At 46.5% G+C, this 20,618-nt stretch overlaps 1 protein-coding gene, 1 long non-coding RNA gene and 1 pseudogene across 4 annotated transcripts in view; all 3 read left to right on the top strand.

Moving 5' to 3' along the window:
- The window catches only part of LOC149768607 (uncharacterized), a 60,465-nt gene that overhangs the window by 9,679 nt on the left and 30,168 nt on the right, over nucleotides 1–20,618 (top strand). The gene's annotated exons all lie outside the window — the stretch shown is intronic.
- Nucleotides 1–20,618, top strand: part of LOC103707381 (putative disease resistance protein RGA4) — a 66,421-nt pseudogene that overhangs the window by 33,624 nt on the left and 12,179 nt on the right. The window lies entirely within an intron of this gene.
- Nucleotides 4,382–11,963, top strand: LOC113462960 (putative disease resistance protein RGA4). 2 transcript variants are annotated; one of them, XM_089930659.1, is made up of 3 exons: nucleotides 4,382–8,007; nucleotides 10,254–11,104; nucleotides 11,684–11,963. In XM_089930659.1, exons 1-2 carry the CDS (start codon nucleotides 5,415–5,417, stop codon nucleotides 11,066–11,068), a joined length of 3,408 nt encoding a protein of 1,135 aa, XP_089786785.1. In that variant the 5' UTR covers nucleotides 4,382–5,414; the 3' UTR covers nucleotides 11,069–11,104; nucleotides 11,684–11,963. The 2 variants fall into 2 exon arrangements, with proteins under 2 accessions (XP_089786785.1, XP_089786784.1); XM_089930658.1 differs by having other exon boundaries at nucleotides 11,577–11,963.

The raw sequence follows: 20,618 nt of genomic DNA, 5'->3' as shown, positions 1-20,618 counted from the left end.
ACGTAGCACCGTCTGGCTACCATCTGGTCTCCGCGGACTTCGCCGACTCCATGGCTGGTGGGAAACCGCATGAGCAAGTGGCGGGTTGAGACTATGGCTTGGAGAGCGTTGAGTCCTGGTCGCCCAAGGATGGCATTATAAGCCGAGGGCAGGCGCACCACGAGAAAATTCATCTTCACGGTGCTCTCTCGGGGGGCGAGTCCGACCGTGACCAGGAGGTCGACCTCGCCCTCTACTGGGACTGAGTCCCCAGTGAAGCCGACCAGCGGGGCGTTCATCCTCCGCAGTTGATTTCCCGTCCTTCCCATTCTGGAATAGGCATCGAAATACAAAACGTTCGCCGAACTTCCATTATCAATCAAAACACGTTTTACATTAAATTTGTTCACAACCATGGAGACGACCACAGCATCGTCATGGGGAGCTTCAACTCCCTTCAGGTCCTCATCTGAGAATGAGATGGCCTCCGAGGCGCGTAAGCGCTTGGGGGCAGTTCCTTCTGGAGCTCCTCCAGCCGAGGCCTCGCCTCGGATGGTGTTGATGGTGCCGGCGATGGGCCTGTTGGCATTTGGATCTTCGGGCTGTGGGGGATTCTCCACGGGCCTTCCTACGGGCCAGTTCTGCACGAACCGGTCGAGCACTCCTCGGCGAATGAGTGCTTCGATCTCGTCCCGGAGCTGGAAGCATTCCTCCGTGTTGTGGCCGTGGTCCCGGTGGAAGCGGCAATACTTACGGGGGTTGCGCCAGGCCCCGGGATCCCGCCTCGGGGTCGGGGGTCGGAAGTAGTCGCGGCCCTCGATCTCCATGAGGATCTCGGTCCGGGGAGCGGTAAGAGGAGTGTAATTTTTGTACCTCCCGTTGGGTGTGCGGGGCCGTTGTGGTGGCCTCGGGCGAGGAAGGGATCTCTGCCGAGGCGGTCCTTGCAGCCGGGGTAAGTGCTTCAGGCGAGAGGGGCGCTCGGCTTGGTGCGGAGACGGGCTTCTGGGGCGACCGCGGTCCTCGCGACGCCTTTTCTTAGAGGTCTGCTCGGCCCCGCTCCGCCTAGAAGCGACGGCTTCTTCAACCTTCGCGTACTTTCGCGCCCGAATCAACATCTCCGTAAAATCAGCGGGAAAATTCTTCTCGATGGAGAAGAGAAATCTGTAAGACCGGGCCCCGGTCTTTAATGCCGACATGGCGATCGACTGGTCGAGCTCCCGGACCTCCCACGTTGCAGCAGTGAAACGGTCCAGGTAGTCCCTGAGAGACTCTCCCTCCTTTTGCTTTATGTCAAGGAGGGAGTCGGAGGTCTGCCGTTGGGGTCGGCTAGCGGCGAAAGTGCTGGCGAACTGCCTGCCGAGCTGTTTGAAGGAGGAGACGGTGCTAGGCTTTAGCCCTGTGAACCAGAGCCGGGCTGCTCCTCGGAGTGTTGCTGGGAAGGCTTTACAGAGCAGGGCCCCCGTGGCTCCCTGCAGGGCCATCAAGGCCCGATAGCTTTCCAGGTGGTCAAGAGGGTCGGTCCTGCCACTGTAGGGCTCCACCTGGGGCATCTTGAACTTCGGCGGGACCGGCTCGTCCTCGATTTGCTGGGAGAAGGGGGACCGCGTGCTGAACTCGAAGTTACCATCGCGTCCCATCTTCCTGCCACGGAGCGCCTTAATCTGACGCTCCAGGTTCTCGACCTTCTTGTCAAGCTCATCGCTCGGCGGGATCGCCGCGACGGTGCGCCCTGGCGCAAGTCGTCCTGGGACCGACTCGGCTTCCGACGGTAGTGGCCAGTCTCCAGGGCCCCTTACCGGGTGTTCTCCCCAGGGGGAGACGGGAACATGGTGATCTTGGCCGAGGAGGGGTGGTTCACTCGCAGAGGGCGCCGGTTGAACTGGGGCTGGAGGGGGCGGCATCGTCGGGACGCCCCTGGGCTGCAGGCCTTGGACAACAGCGGCCAAAGCCTGAACCTGCTGTACCAGGGCGTCAAACTGCTCCGGCCGAACTTGGGGAGTCGGATCAGCCGGAGGTGGCGAGTTCTGGACAGAATGTCCGGGGCTAGGTGGAGGACGTCGGGAGGCATTGGAAGCTCCCTTGCTTCTCAGTTTCATGGTCGCAACTCGGTCCCTTCCTCTAGCGCCAACTGTTGCTGGAAATTGGACCCGGGGGCGACCGTCGGCCGGAAGGGGGAGGCTCCGCCGCCTGAGTGGGGAGTGGCGGTTCGCCGGTGGGCGGCGTCTTCTTGGAGACCTGCAAGAAGCCGGTGGCCGGGCTCTCCGGCACCGGCCCTCCGATGCCTAAGTCAGCACAGGGGGAATATGTGGAGAAAAATGGAATGAGCGAGGGAGAGTCAGAGTTCGAGAGAGAGAGAGAGAGAGCGGGGACCCCCCCTTCAGTGGAGAAGTGCTTCTCTTATAGGAGGGAGCCAGTCCACCTGTGATGTGATAGAGTTTGCCGTACGATCAGTCTTTTAATGCTCGATCATGTAAGTCAATGTCATCATCGCAGGAGGTTAGGCCGGAGCCTAAGTCAATCATGGAGTCATGCCGTCATTTATGGGCGCGTGAGTTTGCCGTGAAAGGCTGGACGTCCGTAGGCGATGGAAGCCATACGCCTTAATTGTTGAGTAAGCTGAGGGCCTGTGAATGCTATGCGTTTTAATTGTTGAGTAACCTGGAAGTCTGCACGACTCGTATACATCGGTTGTTGGAGAAGTCAACACGTAATCTCCCAACTAAGCTGTGGGAGGATGTGGCCTTAGGATATGGTTCGGGCATCCTTGGGTTGGCCAAGTGTTGCTGGGTCGGGCCCCGCCCAGGGGTCCGCTCGGCCGGCTCCTGGTCGGAGGAATGCGCCCGGTTGGCTCCTGGTCGGAGGAATGCGCTCGGCCGGCTCCTGGTCGCCTAGCCATAGCGGTTTTTCCCTTAACAGGAAGTACCTAGTCTAACTTATATGTTGCTCTTACTTTCTCAAGCTTATCTTGATGAATTAGTCGATGGTGAACTTTAAAAGAAATGAGGTTTGTTCTGTCACAGCTGAATTTGCTTACAGTAGGCTTTGGAATCATACCACATGAATAGCCTTTATGAAATTGAGTGTGAATATTTCTCAAATAGTTTTCTCAATGTGGTGACTCTGCTAAACCAGAAATACTTGAAAGAACAGCATAGTAACTAGTAAGAGACAGCATAGTATGAAGCCCTTAATGAAGTCGAGTATGAAGACTGGACTCAAACTCGCAAAAAAGCTTGGGTTTCAAGTCTAACCCGAGCATGCCGGTGGGTTTTAAGTACAGCCCGGCCTCGTGGGGCATCAAAATGGGACATTGTACCCTACCGGTGACCGGGCTGCTATGGCATCATGACAGACTTTATTTTAACGTTTTACCAGATCTTTATTTTAGAAATTTATTATTGCATCGTAACGGTGGTTGTCCAAGTGGATCAGACTTTTTCCCTTCCACTAGACACAAGTCCGGGGAGAGATGCCGAAACCAAAACGTAAACCAACCAGAACTATAAAAAAAAGCATATAATATTGTAACAGAGAAAAGACAAGGAGCTTGTGATGGCTAGGATTCTAGACATTTTCTCAAGCCACATCAACCTAGGTCCCCACCGCGGAAGAAGTTCAATAGCAACTGATTCCTCTCATTGTCTCATGGTGGCCTTTCTAGGTAATAGTGTTGGTCTGAAGAAAACTAACCCCTTTAATTTCTTGGTTATGGTCAACATCAAGGACAAGCTATGTGAAATAATTGTTCGCATCGTCGATTGACGTTATAAATGTGAGGACCCGTGCGAGCGTGTGTTTAGTCCCACATCGGTTATTCGCTGGGTAGATTTTGGGTACTTGTACAGGATCAAGGAATCCAAATAATACCTTCCGGCTAGCCATTTTGGGTGAGGTCCTGAGTTGTTACAAATGGTATCAGAGCGGACCCAGCCCATAACCTATGTGGACTAGGAGACACTGCAGCACGGATCCATTGGGGCTGACCACGGGCCAATCGTGGTATTTGTGATTAGATTTGAATAGTTTTGAACCCTTAGCCTGACAAGGACGTCAGGGCTTGAACGGGAGGAGTATGTGAGGATCCGTGCGAGCGTGTGTTTAGTCCCACATCGGTTATTCGCTGGGTAGATCTTGGGTACTTGTACAGGATCAAGGAACCCAAATAATACCTTCCGGCTAGCCATTTTGGGTGAGGTCCTGGGTTGTTACAAAAACTAATTTGTTTATTTGGACATGTCGGATTTGTCTATTTCAATTACTAAATTAATTATAGATTTATTGAAATTTTTTTTTTTGTTAATCATAGGCCTTGCATGATCTTTAGGGCACTGCTCTAGGGCTCATGCGGCCGGTCACGTACCGGACCCGGGTGCTGGGTTCGGGGCGTGACAATAAATGGGGTCTAGCGTCATCTCTAAAGTCTGCTTTTGACCAGTTGCGAGATTTTCGTACCGAACACGCTATATTTCATTCAGTTGATGCACCGGTAAACACGATCTTGCTTGCTTACCATCCACAAGCACAGGACTCTTATGCACAGGTTTAATCACACCGCTTAAAATTGAATACGCCATGAAAGTTTAACTCGAGCATGCTGGCGGGTTTCAAATTTCCAGCCTGAAAAATTAGCCCGGTTTCGGGATTGAACCCCAACGAAAATTTTCGACTTCAAACGCCCTTCCCCACCTCTCTCCAACTCCTGTTTTCTCTATCTCGTGTGCTCTTATACCTCGCTATTTTAATGTTGTACCAGATCATTATTTTAGAAATTTATTATTGCATCCTAACGGTCGTGGTTCAAGTGGATCAGCACGACGGACTTTTTCCTCTATCTTGAACAGGACGCAAGTTGGGGGAGAGATGCCGAAACCAAAATGTAAACCAACCAGAACCATAAAAAAAAGCATATAATTTTGTAACAAAGAAAAGGAAAGAAGCTTGTAATGACTAGGATTCTAGATATTTGTCTTAAGTCGCATCAAACTAGGTCCCCACTGCAGAAAAAGTTCGATAGCAACTGATTCCTCTCATGTTAGCCAAACTTGCAACTTGGAATCCAGCATTATCTCTAAAACCTGCTTTTCAACAGTAACGAGAGTCTCGTACCTGACACGCAATATTTTGTTTGATGACTTTAATACTGATTTGAAGGGAACAAGAAAAGTTTTGAACCAGAAGCAAACCATTTCTTTTTTATAAAATTCAGCCCGGCCCACCTTGACTGGCGCTATATTTTATGCAAATGATGCATTCGTAGACGCGGTCCTCTTTCCTTTCTGTCCACGAGCACGCGGTCTTCAATTGATGCACCTTGACTATAGGTTTAATCACACCACTTAACATTGCAAGTTAGGAAGAAGGCCGAGCGAGCAAGCTTTCTATCTTCAGGTCACAGAGAACAAGACTACCACTTTGCAGCTGGAGTGTCCTCCAATATGGATCTGGGGATGATGGGAATGATGGTCGGAGGATGGTTTGCATCCCACGTCGCAGATAAACTGGCCGACAAGGTTTCGCTGCATTTGGACGACCGATATGATCTGCGCACGGGTGCGAAGGCTATGGCGGAGGATGTGAAGGCTAGACTTCCTCGTATCCGAGCCGTGATCCAGGCAGCGGAGGGGAGGCCGATCAGGGACCCAACGCTGGCCGCATGGCTGAGGCAACTCAAAGATGCTGCCTACGAGGCTGACGACGTGCTGGATGAGCTTGAATTCAAGGAGCTTCATGATAAGCTACACGGCAAGAGCAAGGTGAGCGACTTCGTATCCCCCGCTGTTAAGCTTCTCAAGCATTTTATTATGTCCGACGATAACCTGAAAAACTTGAAAAATCTTGCGGGAAATCTTGAAAAGATTTATCTTGATATCAATTGTATGGAAGAACAATTAAAGGACTACAACTCACAGCAGAGAAGTGTGACCAGAGAGACCAGCTCGATTATCCAGGACATTGTGGTTGGGAGAGACAAAGAGAGAGACATGATATTAGATGTGCTGTTGCATTTAGCTGATGAGCCAGAATCTAGCATCAAATGTGGGACTGGGAGTAGTAGCTATCCGAGTCTTGGTGTTCTTCCTATAGTAGGCATTGGGGGTGTTGGCAAGACTGCTCTGGCTCAACTTATTTATAATGATGAAAGAGTAGCAAGGCATTTTGAGCTAAGGAAGTGGGTCTATGTGTCTGACAATTTTGATGTCAAGCGGATTTCTAAAGAGCTGGCATATGACTCGGTGCACGACCGAATCCCAGACGATATCAGTTTGGATGGCATTCTAGGGAAAGTTGGAGATGCTACGAGGAACAAAAGGTTTTTATTTGTCCTTGATGATGTGTGGGATGAGACAGGTAGCAAGTGGAGAGAACTCCGTGGTGTCTTAACATCTGGAGCGAAAGGAAGCATGGTTCTGGTGACAACACAGAGTCCAGTAGTAGCAGAAGTTATGGGCACGATGGACCCGATAGAATTGAAGAGCCTACAGGAAGATGACTATTGGATACTTTTCGAACATTGTGCGTTCGGTGAAAAAATTCTTGAGGAAGAGCGAAGGGAAAAATTGCAAACAATAGGAAGAAAAATATCTGAAAAACTGCATGGTTTACCTCTTGCTGGAAAGGTACTGGGAAGTTTATTGAACTCCAAACTGGATGAGGATTACTGGAAGATGATCTTAGAAAGTGAGTGGTGGGAACATGAATATGTTTTAGATAATATCCTTCCATCTCTGGCTTTAAGTTACGAACACTTGAATGCAAATATAAAGCAATGCTTCGCTTACTGTTCCATATTTCCCAGGAGCTATGTTTTCGAAAAAGATCGGTTAGTCCAGATGTGGATGGCTCAAGGTTTTATCCAGAACAAGAGTCGGGTAAGAATGAGAATGGAAGACATCGGGGATCAGATATTTGACGAATTAACTCGCAGGTACTTCTTTCTACCAACTCTGACTGACAAGTATGTGATGCATGATCTGATAAGAGAATTGGCAGTCTATGTTTCGTCGGATGAATGTTTGGTCATCAGCGATGAGAGAGGAGAAATTCCAAAGACAATTCGCCACCTGACTCTGAGGACTGATAAAAAAATTGATGCAATTATGGACCCGTGTAGACTTCAAAACCTACGGTCCATTTTATTCTTTGGTGATTATGATTCTGAAAAGTTTTATAGTTTTCTTGGTGGCATATTAAAACAATCAAAAAGCTTGCGTGTTTTGGATTTATCTTGCAGTCACGTGAAGCTGAAGAAGCTACCGGATGCTATCAGTGGGTTATCACATCTACGGTACTTAGATGTCTCCTGCACTAAGATCAAACAGCTGCCCAAATCATTTGGTAGGCTTTGCCATCTTCAAGTTCTGAGGATGCGATCCTGCCATCTTAAAAGGTTACCCCAAGACGTGAACAAATTAAGCAACTTGCGGCATTTATATGGAGAAGCGGACACAATTTCTCTAATTACTGGGATTGGAGATCTTATCAACCTTCAAGAATTAGAGGAATTCCGAGTCACAAAGAAGAGGCGACATGAGATTGGAGAGTTGAAGGGCTTGAGAAATCTTCGGAGATGGCTTGCGATCAAGAATCTTGAGAATGTCACTAGTAAGGAGGAGGCCATGGAGGCGATGTTGAAAGACAAAGAACACCTAACTGCATTGCATCTGGTACAGAATTTAGATGCAAGAAGACTTCTTGATGCGGAGACGGAGATATTTGAAGGCCTCCAACCACATCCCAGTCTTAAAGAGCTGAGCATCAAGGTCTATGAAGGTATCAAATTTCCAACTTGGATGGTGGAAAGCAAGTTTCTCACCAATCTAGAATTTATTTCTCTAGATTATTGTGTCAGGTTGGAGAGTCTGCCGCCACTAGGGCAGCTGCCTTTCCTCAAGGAACTTCATCTTGGTAACATGCGTGCCGTCAAACGAATTGGTCGTGAATTTTATGGTGACACTGGTGTGGCATTTCCATCCCTCGAGGTTCTAAAATTTAAGGGCTTCGGGGAATGGGAGAAGTGGTTGGAAGCATGTCACGCCCCGAACTCGGGGCCCGGGGCGCGAGCAGACGCCGCGCACCTGCAGGGCGGACCCCGCAGGCACGCAAGGCAGATGAATCAGATTCCACATCAATAGCTAAACAAAGATAAATTCCAACTTTCAATTCAAATGTCCATATATACATAAGTCAAAAGAAAAAGTCAATATCTACTAGCTAACTACATCATGATCACTCCACCCCGTAATCCCCATAGTCACATATCATCACCTGTAAAAAATGTAAATAGTAGGAGTGAGCTAACAGCTCAGTAGGCAACATCATGCAATAAAGTCGTCATATAACATGTCATGATGCATATAAAAAGCAGCTAAAACTTATGAATCCAAAAATTCACACGACAATCCGTAAACCCGATCCGAGACTCAAAATAACTCCACCGCATGACTACGGCCACATCACCCAGTGGCATGGTTACACCGAAGTGCCAATACAACTCTCCGAAGAGCCGCTCCACTGAGCCAACGCACCACTGTGCCGCACCCCCTGGTGCCAAACTCACGCTCCACTGAGCCGCTCCGAAGAGCAAAACGCACCCCTGTGCCGCCACTATTCTATCACCGGTGGTCGCGGTGTCGGAACTAGTTCTTCAGTACAAGTCGACAGGGCCAACGTATCATCCCATTGGCGGGGCCTAGACTATAGTCACGCGGATTTTAAAAATCAATAATCAACTTTCCAAATCAAGTCATGATCATACTCCCAATAGTAAAGTACATAACAGTTTATGAAATTAAATACTTAATTTTAATTCTAATACATAATGCCAATAATAAATCATAACATCCATATATGCAAGATACATGTTAAAATTCTACTTTAAAGCAATAGGTCACCTACCTGAGATCGCTTAAAATCCCTGCCACAGATATCACGAACCCCTGGTTAAACATAAATATTAATTATTTAATTAACTAAGAAACATAATTTAAACAATTTTTCAAACCCTTAAACTCCTAAGTTCATGGATCCAAGAATGGGCCCCTAAGATCAAACATAGACCCTAAAATCAGAACCCTTTAAACCCAAATCAATTGTGGCCCAAAACAGATTAGGCCCAATTGAACCAAACCAGGTATCAGGTCCAAATCAGATTTCGGGCCCAAACCAACCCAGCCCACAGATCCAATTAGGTTCAACTCAGCCCAACCCAGATTAGGCCCAATTGAACCAAACCACATTACAGATCTAGATCAAACCGGCCCACACCAAACCAGCTCTGATCAGCCCAGATTAGATCAAGCTTAACAAACCAGATTACACTCAAATTAGACCAACCCAAGTCTAGACCAAATCCACAGTCAGAAGATGGTTCAATCAAATCAAAGTTCATTTGCGTCTGGTTTGTGACACCAACAGAGCACGGAAATTGATGCAAGGGAAACACCCAAAGTCCATTTGTGTGGTTTGAGACACCAATAGGGCACGGAAAACGATGCAAGGAAAGCACCCAGCCGGAAGAAGAAGAAGAAGAAAAAGAAGGAGAAGAGGAAGAAGAAGGAGAGAAGAAGAAGAAAGGAAGAGGGGGGGGGTGGCTGGTGGCTCCGGTCGGCCCTCGGCGGCCGACCGTGGCCCTCGGCGGCGGCGCTCGGCCAGCCGCCGCCGGCCACTCTGCTGTCACAGGCGGCGGAAAGAGACGAAGAGAAGAAGGAGAAGGAGAGGAAGAAAGGGAGGAAGAAAGGAAGGAAAAGAGAGGGAGACCGGGGCTGGAAGCCCGGCCCCCGTTCACCCACCTCCGGCCGAACTCGTTTCGGCCGGATTGACCTCGGCCGGCCACCGTCGGCCGGCCGAATCCCACAAAAAAAAATTTCCCAAAAACAGGGAAATAAAGCCGGTTGACATCCCTCTTTCTTTTCCCTTTTAAATCCATAAAAAAAAAAAAAAAGATAGGTAGTTGTCTTCCTCACCTCCGGTCGTCGACGATGGATCCCCGGCGGCGTTGGCGGCTCCGGCGGCGACTACGGCTCCGGCGACCGTCTCTAGAAGAGGGAAAAATGAGGAGGAAAAATGAAATGGGAAAGGATTGGGGTTCTCAGAAAAGAGAGAAAGGGAAAGAGAGAGAGGGAGAGGGAAGAGGGGAAGAGGGAAGAGGGGGGGGGGGGGGGGGTGTGCGGAGATCCCGCGCCGTTCGGCCGGCGTGGTCGTCGTGGGGACGACCACGATGAACCAACTGAAGTCGGCACTCCTTGCCGACTTCAGTTCGGATCTTCACAAAGCAGATGGCGCACAATTTTTACCTCGCCTCCGCATACTCGACCTCCGTGATTGCTACAAGCTAGCGAAAGTACCCCTCCTCTTCCTGTCCTCATCACTTGTAGAACTCAGCATCGACTACTGTGGTGACTTCGGCAGTGCACTGCCTGGATGTTTGCAGAGTCTCACCTCTCTCACCCAGCTACGGATCATGAATTACCACGCCCAAGTATCTCTTTGTTTATCAAATTTGAGTGCCCTCAAACATTTGAAACTTTGGAATTGCTGGAACATGAAGTTAGTAGGGGGGTTACAGTTCCTTACTACTCTTGAAGGCCTAGAACTCATAGCATGTCCTAAGCTCATCGAGTCCTCAGAGCCTGTGCAGCTCCACGAGGAGCAGGGACTGCGAACTCTCAATCGTCTCACCATAGACGTCACGGTCCTACTTCAAAATCTGTGGATTCTGTTGGGAAGCCTCCCTTCACTGCAGAGGATGCATATTGTAGGCTGTCATGGTGTGACCAACTTTACAAGGATACAGGAGCTATGGTTCCAGCAACTGACATCCCTTCAAGAGCTGGAGATTAATGACTGCGACAGCCTTGAAAGCCTACCTACTTCTTTGGCAAATTTTCCCTCTATCAGGAAGTTAGATATATTCACCTGCCCTAGGGTTAGCTCACTGCCAGGGAATGGCCTGTCTACTTCACTCAAAGAATTACACATCGATGGATGCCCTTTGTTGAAGGATCGATGCCAAAGAGGTGGAGCTGATTGGCCAAAGATTGCTCACATACCTTTCATACGTATTGATTCCGAAACCATACAAATGCTGTGAAAAGAATTCGATGCCACTCCTACATCCATTCTTCAGGTAACCTTCAAGTTCTGTACATAGATAGACACATCTATATCCTAGTTATATTTTTAAGCACGCATTTTGTTTCGGTCTATAACTCTTGTTTCAATTGTTCCTTGAAATATCCTTGTTGGTGCAAATCTCTGCGAGGAAGCAACTCACCTTGTATTCCTCCGCGCAGACTTAAAAAAAGTCTATACCACCTGTTAGTTAATTATTAACATGGTGTTTAAGCACACATTTAATGTTTCGGTCTATAACTCTTCTTTCAATTATTCCTTGAAATATCCTTGTTGGTGCAAATCTCTGCGAGGAAGCAACTCACCTTGTATTCCACGGAACAGACTTAAAAAAAGTCTATGGTTGCTAGCCATGCATCTGTGACAAGCTTGTTTTAATTAAGTGGTTGGCTAGTTCAGCTATTCCTATTGATCTCAGCTAGCTGCCTATGTCTTGCATCTGAGCTTATGCTAATAATATTTGCTAGGTTTCTTGAGTTCTGACGATACTTATGGTGTTAACTTCATGCTGCGTTCAATTTTTTCAAATCCTTTCACGGGCACTTCCAATCCTTGAGCAACTTGGGGTCTACAGAACTTTCACTAGGTCCCCTTGCGGATCTTCTTTCTATTTGGGAACTTCACAGCCAATGAATTCTTCACATGGAAGCCGAGCCCTCCATGCAAGTTGTTTCAAACCGTCCATTATCACCGCATCTGTCTCCTAACATTGTTTTTATTATAATTAGGTAAGATAATAATTTTTGCAAAGAACTCGTCTTTGAGTGTCGTCTTGCAGGAAATAATTTTGGTCACATAATTTTCTGTTTATCATTGTTTTTGGCCCTTGTTTTAATTATAAATTATTAATATTTATATTTCCATATACTAAATTTAATGTCAGGTGAGCAATGTGGGAAGCGGTGATGGGAGAATCTTTGGCTGTTGCCATGCTCTTAATCTTACCTTGCCAGCTCTTATTTTGATCACCGCAATAGCCTGCAAGCTTATCATATTCTAGCAGCAAAGCCAATTGATTTACTCCTTGACAACTTCCCTCTGCAGCCTTTCTTGATGCTGCCGTTTTTGGAGAGTCGAATCTGGAATTACCTGGCCTCTGCTCTGTCCAACAGATCAATTGTTGAAATTCACATGGATATCAGGAATGACTTGTTTGGGAACTATGAAACCGTTATTCAGTCACCGCTGCATGCTAGATATCAGATGAGTTTAAGAAAAAAACAAAAAAGTTACGAGACGTTACTTTGGAGTGTTTCATGTTACTTAAAACTTTGTTTGTATAGTTTTGCTGGTTGTATGCTGAAACTAGCATTTTATATAATTAAAATTTGTAATTTTAATTGGTGAATAGTTTAGCTGATGCATATAATGTACATATCAAACTTAGATAATTATTGAAAGTTTGTTACATTCAACAACTAGAAAGCTTTCAATGCCAAATGTGCCGAGTTTTTTTTCCTCATTTCGTGTACAACTAATGAGCTTCTTAACTTAATTGTATGCATATAGTTGGAGAATATGATATCTCTTCTGTACAAAAGGCATGCTTATTATTGTTCTGATGGTGTGTTGTATTGAATTTTCAATACTAGGCTACTAGCTGGAGAATTGTCTCAAGTCCAATCATTGATATATTGTAATATGGGCCACTATTGAAGCCTTGGGTTGTAAGATGCCAAAGGACAACAGAAACTAGAAAAATTATACATGAAGACCATTATCAACCTCCATGTAGTGGTTAGCATCATAAAGATGAAGCAAAAAATTTTGTTTCACTCAAAATATATAAAATGTGATCAGAGGCAGCAGAGAAATGAAAGTCCGACTTTTTGAGGAGTGAGATAGAAAAGCTACAAATTTAAATCCCTATGGCGCCCCCCATGTAAAGATTTTTGAATCATTCCCCATTTACCTATCTTAAAACTGAAATATGGCATCTGGACTCCATCTTATTTATTAAGGAAATACCAAACCAACCCTGAGGATTGAAAATTGAAATACCTTATTCTCGTGTTCTTTACTGACTCTAAGATCTTTGGATTTAATGAATCAGAGATAAGAAAAGTTGAGGGAAGAAGTTAGAAACTATGTTACTGACTCATTGGCTTAGCCTTAAGTTCGGGTATTGGTTCGACACTGGGACATGCACCAGCACCCACACCCACATCCAACATACATACCCAAGGCCATGTCAAAGACCGAGAAGAAGGTGCATTCTTGTTGGCTGAGTCCCACCTTATGTGAGGTGGGACCCAGCAATTTAAGTAAAGAGAAAAGCAAAGAAAAAAAGAAACAAAAAGAGAAAAAGAGGGGTTAGCGTTATTATTCTATTAGAGGGTGGATGAGAAGAAAAAGAGAGGAGCCGTCTTAGTGAAGTGCTTGTGGAATTCATCTCAAGAAGGAGGTGAAGATCTTATTCAAGGCATCTCAAGAGGAAGAAAAACTTTGTGCAAACCTACACTCGGTGAAATTGTTCTCATTTTATTATTGGAGCCTAAACTCTTTTTCATCTTAACTCTTTGTTTATGATCCAAGAAAGAGATCCTTAATGATCCTCTAGCTTAGCCTAGAGAAGATACTTTGTAAGCCCATTATTGTTGATAGTGGAGGTTTGAGGTGGACTTAGGTCCAATAGTTTTTTCCTCATATTGGAGGATTTTCCACCAAAAAATTCTTGTCTCTTGTGGTTTGCATTTGGTAGTTCTTGCATTGATCAATTATTGTGGTATTCTCATTCTACACGCATAAATATAGGAAAGTTGTTTGTCTAGTAAAGGGGTCTTTCCTAACAAGTGGTATCAAAGCAAGATTTTGTGCCTACAAGATGTTTGATAAAATTCATGTTACACCAGATCATTATTTTAGAATTCATGTGGACCCCTTAAGAGATAAGGCTCGCATAAATTATGAAATCGGGTTCATATACTTCTGGTCACGCCCCGAGCCCGAGGCGCGGCAGACGCCGCACGCCCGCACGGCGGGCCGCACAGGTGTGCAAGGCAGCAGATCATATCAAAGCAATCACATATATTTAAAGATGACATAAATATTTAAGTTGTTCAAAAGCAGTCTTACAAAATTCCAAAATAACATATGCTGACATAAGTCAAATGTCCAAACTAATCTAACTAAAATATCAATAATCGAAGAAATCGTCGGAAAATCTAACGCACTCCCCAATCCCGTGCGATCAAGCTTCTGGATCTGAAAAATAGAGAAAATAAAATTATGAGCTACACTAGCCCAGTAAGCAACAAAATACCCCAAAGTGGGCTCAGAGCATATCATATCAAAATACAGGATAATGTTTGGAATAAATCATAAATAACATCGTTTTACTATTTTCAAAATTTATTATCATTTTTCCAAAAATCTGATACCAGAATCTCAACATGATAGGCTACGGACACGTAACCCAGTGGCATGGGTTGCACAAGGTGCCAAACACCACTATTATTAAGCACCGATGGTACGGTGTCCAAACACCACTATTATTAAGCACCGGTGGTACGATGTCCAAATACCACTATTCTAATCATTGATGGTACGGTGTCCAAATACCACTATTCTAATCACCGGTGGTACGGTGTCGAAACCGGTTCCTCACAGATACAAGTCGACAGGGCCAACGTATAATCCCCATTGGCAGGGCCAGAACAGATCATAGCCATGCTGAGAATGCATATATATAAAAAATATATTTCATAAATTGCCCAGTCATAGTTTACGGATTTCAGAGCATAATTTTCAAATAAAATTTAACATGCCAGACCCATTTTACTAAATACAAAACATATTTCGAAATTTAAACCACTAATAATTATTTTAGAAAAATGCACTTTGAAACATTAAGTTACTTACCTCTTCTCGCTTAACTCTTACTTCAGATAGGCGGATCAAGTTCACCTGTTTAAATTTAATTAATTCTTTGTTAATTTCAGAGCTAAACAGAACTAAAAAATAATACTATTGTACATGGCCCAACGGGCCCAGAGTTGGCCCATAATGGGCATGGCCCGATAGGGCCCATATCGGACACGGTCCAATGGGCCCGCATAGACTCGGCCCAATAGGGCCCCCAAGGTTGGCTTCTAATTGGTTCATTTATGCAATAAAATTCATTGCAGGGACTAATACTTAATTACATGGTACTGTTCTATAATAAAACTTGAGTAAAGGGACCAAACAAATATAGTTGGGGACCTTTATGTAATAAATCTTTCCTATAAGGATCAAATACAAATTGCAGAAGACCCTTTCTGTGAAATAATATACCGCCAAGGACTTAACTGCAAAATTCTATTTATTGGCCAAATGGGTTCGGGTTTCGGGTTCTGGGTTTTGGGTTCCGGGTTCGGATTTGGGTTCGGATTCCGGGCTCGGATCTGAACTGGGTTTCGGGTTTTCTTTTTTTTTTGTTTTGGGTTTCGGGTTTGAACCAGGCCCATGTTGGGCCCGCAGTGAACAGGACCCGTGACAGGGCCCTTCTTCTTCCCCAAGCCCCCACGGATAGGGGAAGAAGAAGAAGAGGAAGAAAGGACCCGGGGGGGGGGGGGGGGGGGGCAGGGTGGCCGGACGGTGGCCTGGCCGGCAGCTTGCGAGGGACGCGGCCGTCGGTAGGGCAGTCGTGGCCGGCAGCAGGGTGCCGCGGCGGCTCGGCCGTGAAGGGAGGGTCCGAGGATGACCTCGGTTTGGGGCCCAAACAGAAAAAAAATCATGAAATAAAGGGCCAAAAGAGGCTTACCGGTGCTCGATGGAGGCGGCAGGAGGGAGGTCTCGGCTGCGGCTGCTCGATCCGATGGTCAAACGGCGGCGGCGGCGGTGCTTTTCCGGAGAGGAAGAAGATTTCAAAACAGGGGAGACTCGCGACAGGGAGGAGAAGAGACGGAGGGCACGCCGATCACCAAGGAGAGGAGGAAGAGGGAAGGAGGGAAGAGGAGGAGGAGACGGAGGAGAGGGAGGGCTCGGGTGATCTGGGAGGAGGAAAAGAAAGGGTTTTATGGCCCTTTGGTAACGGCTCTCCGCCGCATGAATCGCGGCGGTCGAGCGTAGTCCGCGGCCGGATTAGCCGCGGATCAGCTGGAGGGGAGGGGCCACGGGATGCCCGCAGCGCCCTCGCATCGATCGCTCCCGAAGGAGCCGGAGAGGATCGCATTCAAAGAAGGAAAACGGGACTGAAGTCGGCTGGGGCTGCCGACTTCAGCCCGTATCTCACATTCTCCCCTCCTTAGAAAAATTTCATCCTCGAAATTTAACATACCTTAGCTTGCAAAATGGCCCCGGATATTTTTTTTTCATCTCGTTCTCCAGTTCCCACGTAGCCTCACGTTTTGAGTGATTGCTCCACTGAATCTTAACATAAAGAATTGTGTGCCTCCTCAACATTTGTTTCTTTCTATCAACCACACGTACAAGCTGCTTAATTTGCATAGCAGAGAACTCAAGGGAAAGTATAAGTACAACTACCTATGAAGCTAAATTCAGTGTCTCCAGGGATCTAAAATTTTACCCGCTTTTCATGACAGTTAATGGTAGCAAAGTGTGACGCTAACCAGTCCATACCGAGAATTATGTCAAAGTCATACATATCTATAACTATCAAATCAACAGGCAAGTCTCTACCTACTATCTGAACTGGACAAGTCTTGCAGACCTGATTACCAATCCTCCCACTTCCGGTAGGGGTGTTAACATGCAAATCATACTCTAACGGCACACAAGGTAGGTCATATTTTCGCACAAATATCGATGACACAAGGAATGCGTAGCAACAGAATCAAACAGTATATAAGCATAAACATAAGCAACCGGTAGTGCACCTGACACCACAGTATTGGATGCCTGAACGTCCTGCTGAATCAGTGCATAAATACGACCCTGTGTGCACGGTCTCCCCCCTGTCCGCTGCTCAGGAGAAGAAGGCTGAGCCGACTGAACCGGAGCAGGATAAGCTTGTACTTGTTGGGTCCCTGTAGCTTGGGGCCTCTGATCTGATTGTGATACTTGTTGATTATAATGGCACTCCTTTATCCTATGACCCTGTTGGCCACATTTGAAACAAGCACCGGACAACCGTCTACAGAGTTCTGTCTTATGGGCGCCTCCACATGCTTCACATTTAGGCTTCTCTTGTTGAATAGTCTCGCCATAAGATCCCTGCTTTTCTGATTACCCAGACCTATTACGAGATTTTGTTGCCCTGCTAGAATTCTGTCCACTATGAGTATCATCATCTCTGCTCCTCTTCTTTTGTATTCTATCTTTTGAATCTTGTGTTTCCTTCCAGACAATTTCCATATTCTTGGCCCTGTCTACCGGGTCATCATAGTTTGTTGAATGCACTGCGGCCAAACCCCGACGTAAGTGAGGCTTCAATCCTTCTTCAAATCTCCTCATCCGGGACTCTGCATCCTTGACGAGGGTGGGAGCAAATCGAGATAGTCTATCAAACTCTGCCTCATACTCATCCACAGTCTTAGTTCCTTGATTCAGATTGAGAAATTCCCTCTCTAGCTCCCTCAGACGACTGGAGAGAAAATACTTGGAGTAGAATGATGTGCGAAATCTCTGCCAGGTAAGTGTCTCCTGCTCGGGTGCCGATGTGCGCTCCACAGACATCCACCAATGATGAGCTCGGTCCTGAAGCATATAGGTGGCAAATCTGACCTTCTCTTCATCGGTGCACTCCATTGCTCTGAAGGCTTTCTCCATTTCATCTATCCAGGCTTCGGCCTCTTGAGGACTAGTGGTGCCTTTAAAAGCCGAAGGAGCCATTCTTTTGAATTCTGCTATGCTCCTTCTTTGCTCAGGAGGAGCAACATCTTGCTGGATGGGTTGGTGAGGTTGTTGCCTCTGCTGGCGTACTAACCCGACGACCTCCTCGATCAATTCGAGCATCCGAGTTTGATTTCCGGCGACAGCTTCTGGAGTTGATTGACCCTGGGGCCCTGAGCTATGCGATGCCTCGCCCGCTTGGTTAGTGGGGGCTCTTCCCTGAGAGCCCCTAACCATCCGATTCAAGCTACGGACACGCGAGGCGGCATTCTGATTCGGTAAAAATGTAAATGTTATAAAATCATCTAAACAGAATAATACATAATAGTTAACAAAACAAATGAATATTATCCTCTTATCTAGTTCCTACCCATCTCTCAACCTTTCTGACGAATTCTAAAGATCCTAAAACTTAAGCTCCATCTGACTATTTCAAAAACAATCTCTAAGAATCTGAAACCTGAGCTCTGATACCACCAAATCTGTCACGCCCCGAGCCCGAGGCGCGGCAGACGCCGCACGCCCGCACGGCGGGCCGCACAGGCATGCAAGGCAGCAGATCATATCAAAGTAATCACATATGTTTAAAGATGACATAAATATTTAAGTTGTTCAAAAGCAGTCTTACAAAATTCCAAAATAACATATACTGACATAAGTCAAATGTCCAAACTAATCTAACTAAAATGCCAATAATCGAAGAAATCGTCGAAAAATCTAACGCACTCCCCAATCCCGTGCGATCAAGCCTCTGGATCTGAAAAATAGAGAAAATAAAATAATGAGCTACACTAGCCCAGTAAGCAATAAAATACCCCAAAGTGGGGTCAGAGCATATCAGATCAAAATACAGGATAATATTTGAAATAAATCATAAATAATATTGTTTTACTATTTTCAAAACTTATTATCATTTTTTCAAAAATCTGATACTAGAATCTCAACATGATAGGCTACGGCCACGTAACCCAGTGGCATGGATTGCACAAGGTGCCAAACACCACTATTATTAAAAACCGATGGTACGGTGTCCAAATACCACTATTATTAAGCACCGGTGGTACGGTGTCCAAATACCACTTTTCTAATCACCGGTGGTACGGTGTTGAAACCGGTTCCTCACAGATACAAGTCGACAGGGCCAATGTATAATCCCCATTGGCAGGGCCAGAACAGAACAGAACAGATCATAGCCATGCTGAGAATGCATATATATATAAAATATATTTCATAAATTGCCCAGTCATAGTTTACGGATTTCAGAGCATAATTTTCAAATAAAATTTAACATGCCAGACCCATTTTACTAAATACAAAATATATTTCAAAATTTAAACCACTAATAATTATTTTAGAAAAATGCACTTTGAAACATTAAGTTACTTACCTCTTCTCGCTTAACCCTTACTTCAGATAGGCAGATCAGGTTCACCTATTTAAATTTAATTAATTCTTTGTTAATTTCAGAGCTAAGCAAACTAAAAAATAATACTATTGTACATGGCCCAACATGGCCCAGAGTTGGCCCATAATGGGCATGGCCCGATAGGGCCCATATTGGACACGGCCCCGCATAGACTCGGCCCAATAGGGCCCCCAAGGTTGGCTTCTAATTGATTCATTTATGCAATAAAATTCATTGCAGGGACTAATACTTAATTACAGGGTACTGTTCTATAATAAAATTTGAGTAAAGGACCAAACAAATATAATTGGGGACCTTTATGTTATAAATCTTTCCTATAGGGATCAAATACAAATTGCAGAAGACCCTTTTTGTGAAATAATATACTGCCAAGGGCTTAACTACAAAATTCTATTTATTGGCCAAATGGGTTCGGGTTTCGGGTTCTGAGTTTTGGGTTCCGGGTTCGGGTTCGGGTTCGGATTCCGGGCTCGGATCTGAACTAGGTTTCGGATTTTCTTTTTTTTTTTTTGTTTTGTTTCGGGTTTTGGGTTTGAACCGGGCCCATGTTGGGCCCGCAGTGAACAGGACCCGTGACAGGGCCCTTCTTCTTCCCCAAGCCCCCACGGACAGGGGAAGAAGAAGAAGAGGAAGAAAGGACCCAGGGGGGCGGCAGGGTGGCCGAACGGTGGCCTGGCCGGCAGCTTGCGAGGGACGCGGCCGTCAGTAGGGCGGTCGTGGCCGACAGCAGGGTGCCGCGGCGGCTCGGCCGTGAAGGGAGGGTCCGAGGATGACCTCGGTTTGGGGCCCAAACAGAAAAAAAAATCATGAAATAAAGGGCCAAAAGAGGCTTACCAGTGCTCGACGGAGGCGGCAGGAGGAAGGTCTCGGCTGCGGCTGCTCGATCCGGTGGTCAAACGGCGGCGGCAGCGGTGCTTTTCCGGAGAGGAAGAAGATTTCAAAACAGGGGAGACTCGCGATAGGGTTTTGGACAGCATTCGGCCTGGAGGGCACGCCGATCACCAAGGAGAGGAGGAAGAGGGAAGGAGGGAAGAGGAGGAGGAGACGGAGGAGAGGGAGGGCTCGGGTGATCTGGGAGGAGAAAATGAAAGGGTTTTATGGCCCTTTGGTAACGGCTCTCCGCCGCGTGAATTGCGGCGGTCGAGCGTAGTCCGCGGCCGGATTAGCCACGGACCAGCTGGAGGGGAGGGGCCACGGGATGCCCGCAACGCCCTCGCCTCGATCGCTCCCGAAGGAGCCGGAGAGGATCGCATTCTGTTCCGGCCCTTCCAAAGAAGGAAAATGGGACTGAAGTCGGCTGGGGCTGCCG

Source organism: Phoenix dactylifera, chromosome 1 (genome assembly GCF_051530095.1).
Source record: "Phoenix dactylifera cultivar Ajwa chromosome 1, Ajwa_hap1_PhDact_Kaust_v1.1, whole genome shotgun sequence".
Classification (NCBI taxonomy): domain Eukaryota; kingdom Viridiplantae; phylum Streptophyta; class Magnoliopsida; order Arecales; family Arecaceae; genus Phoenix; species Phoenix dactylifera.
This window is presented reverse-complemented; position numbering and strand designations above follow the sequence as displayed.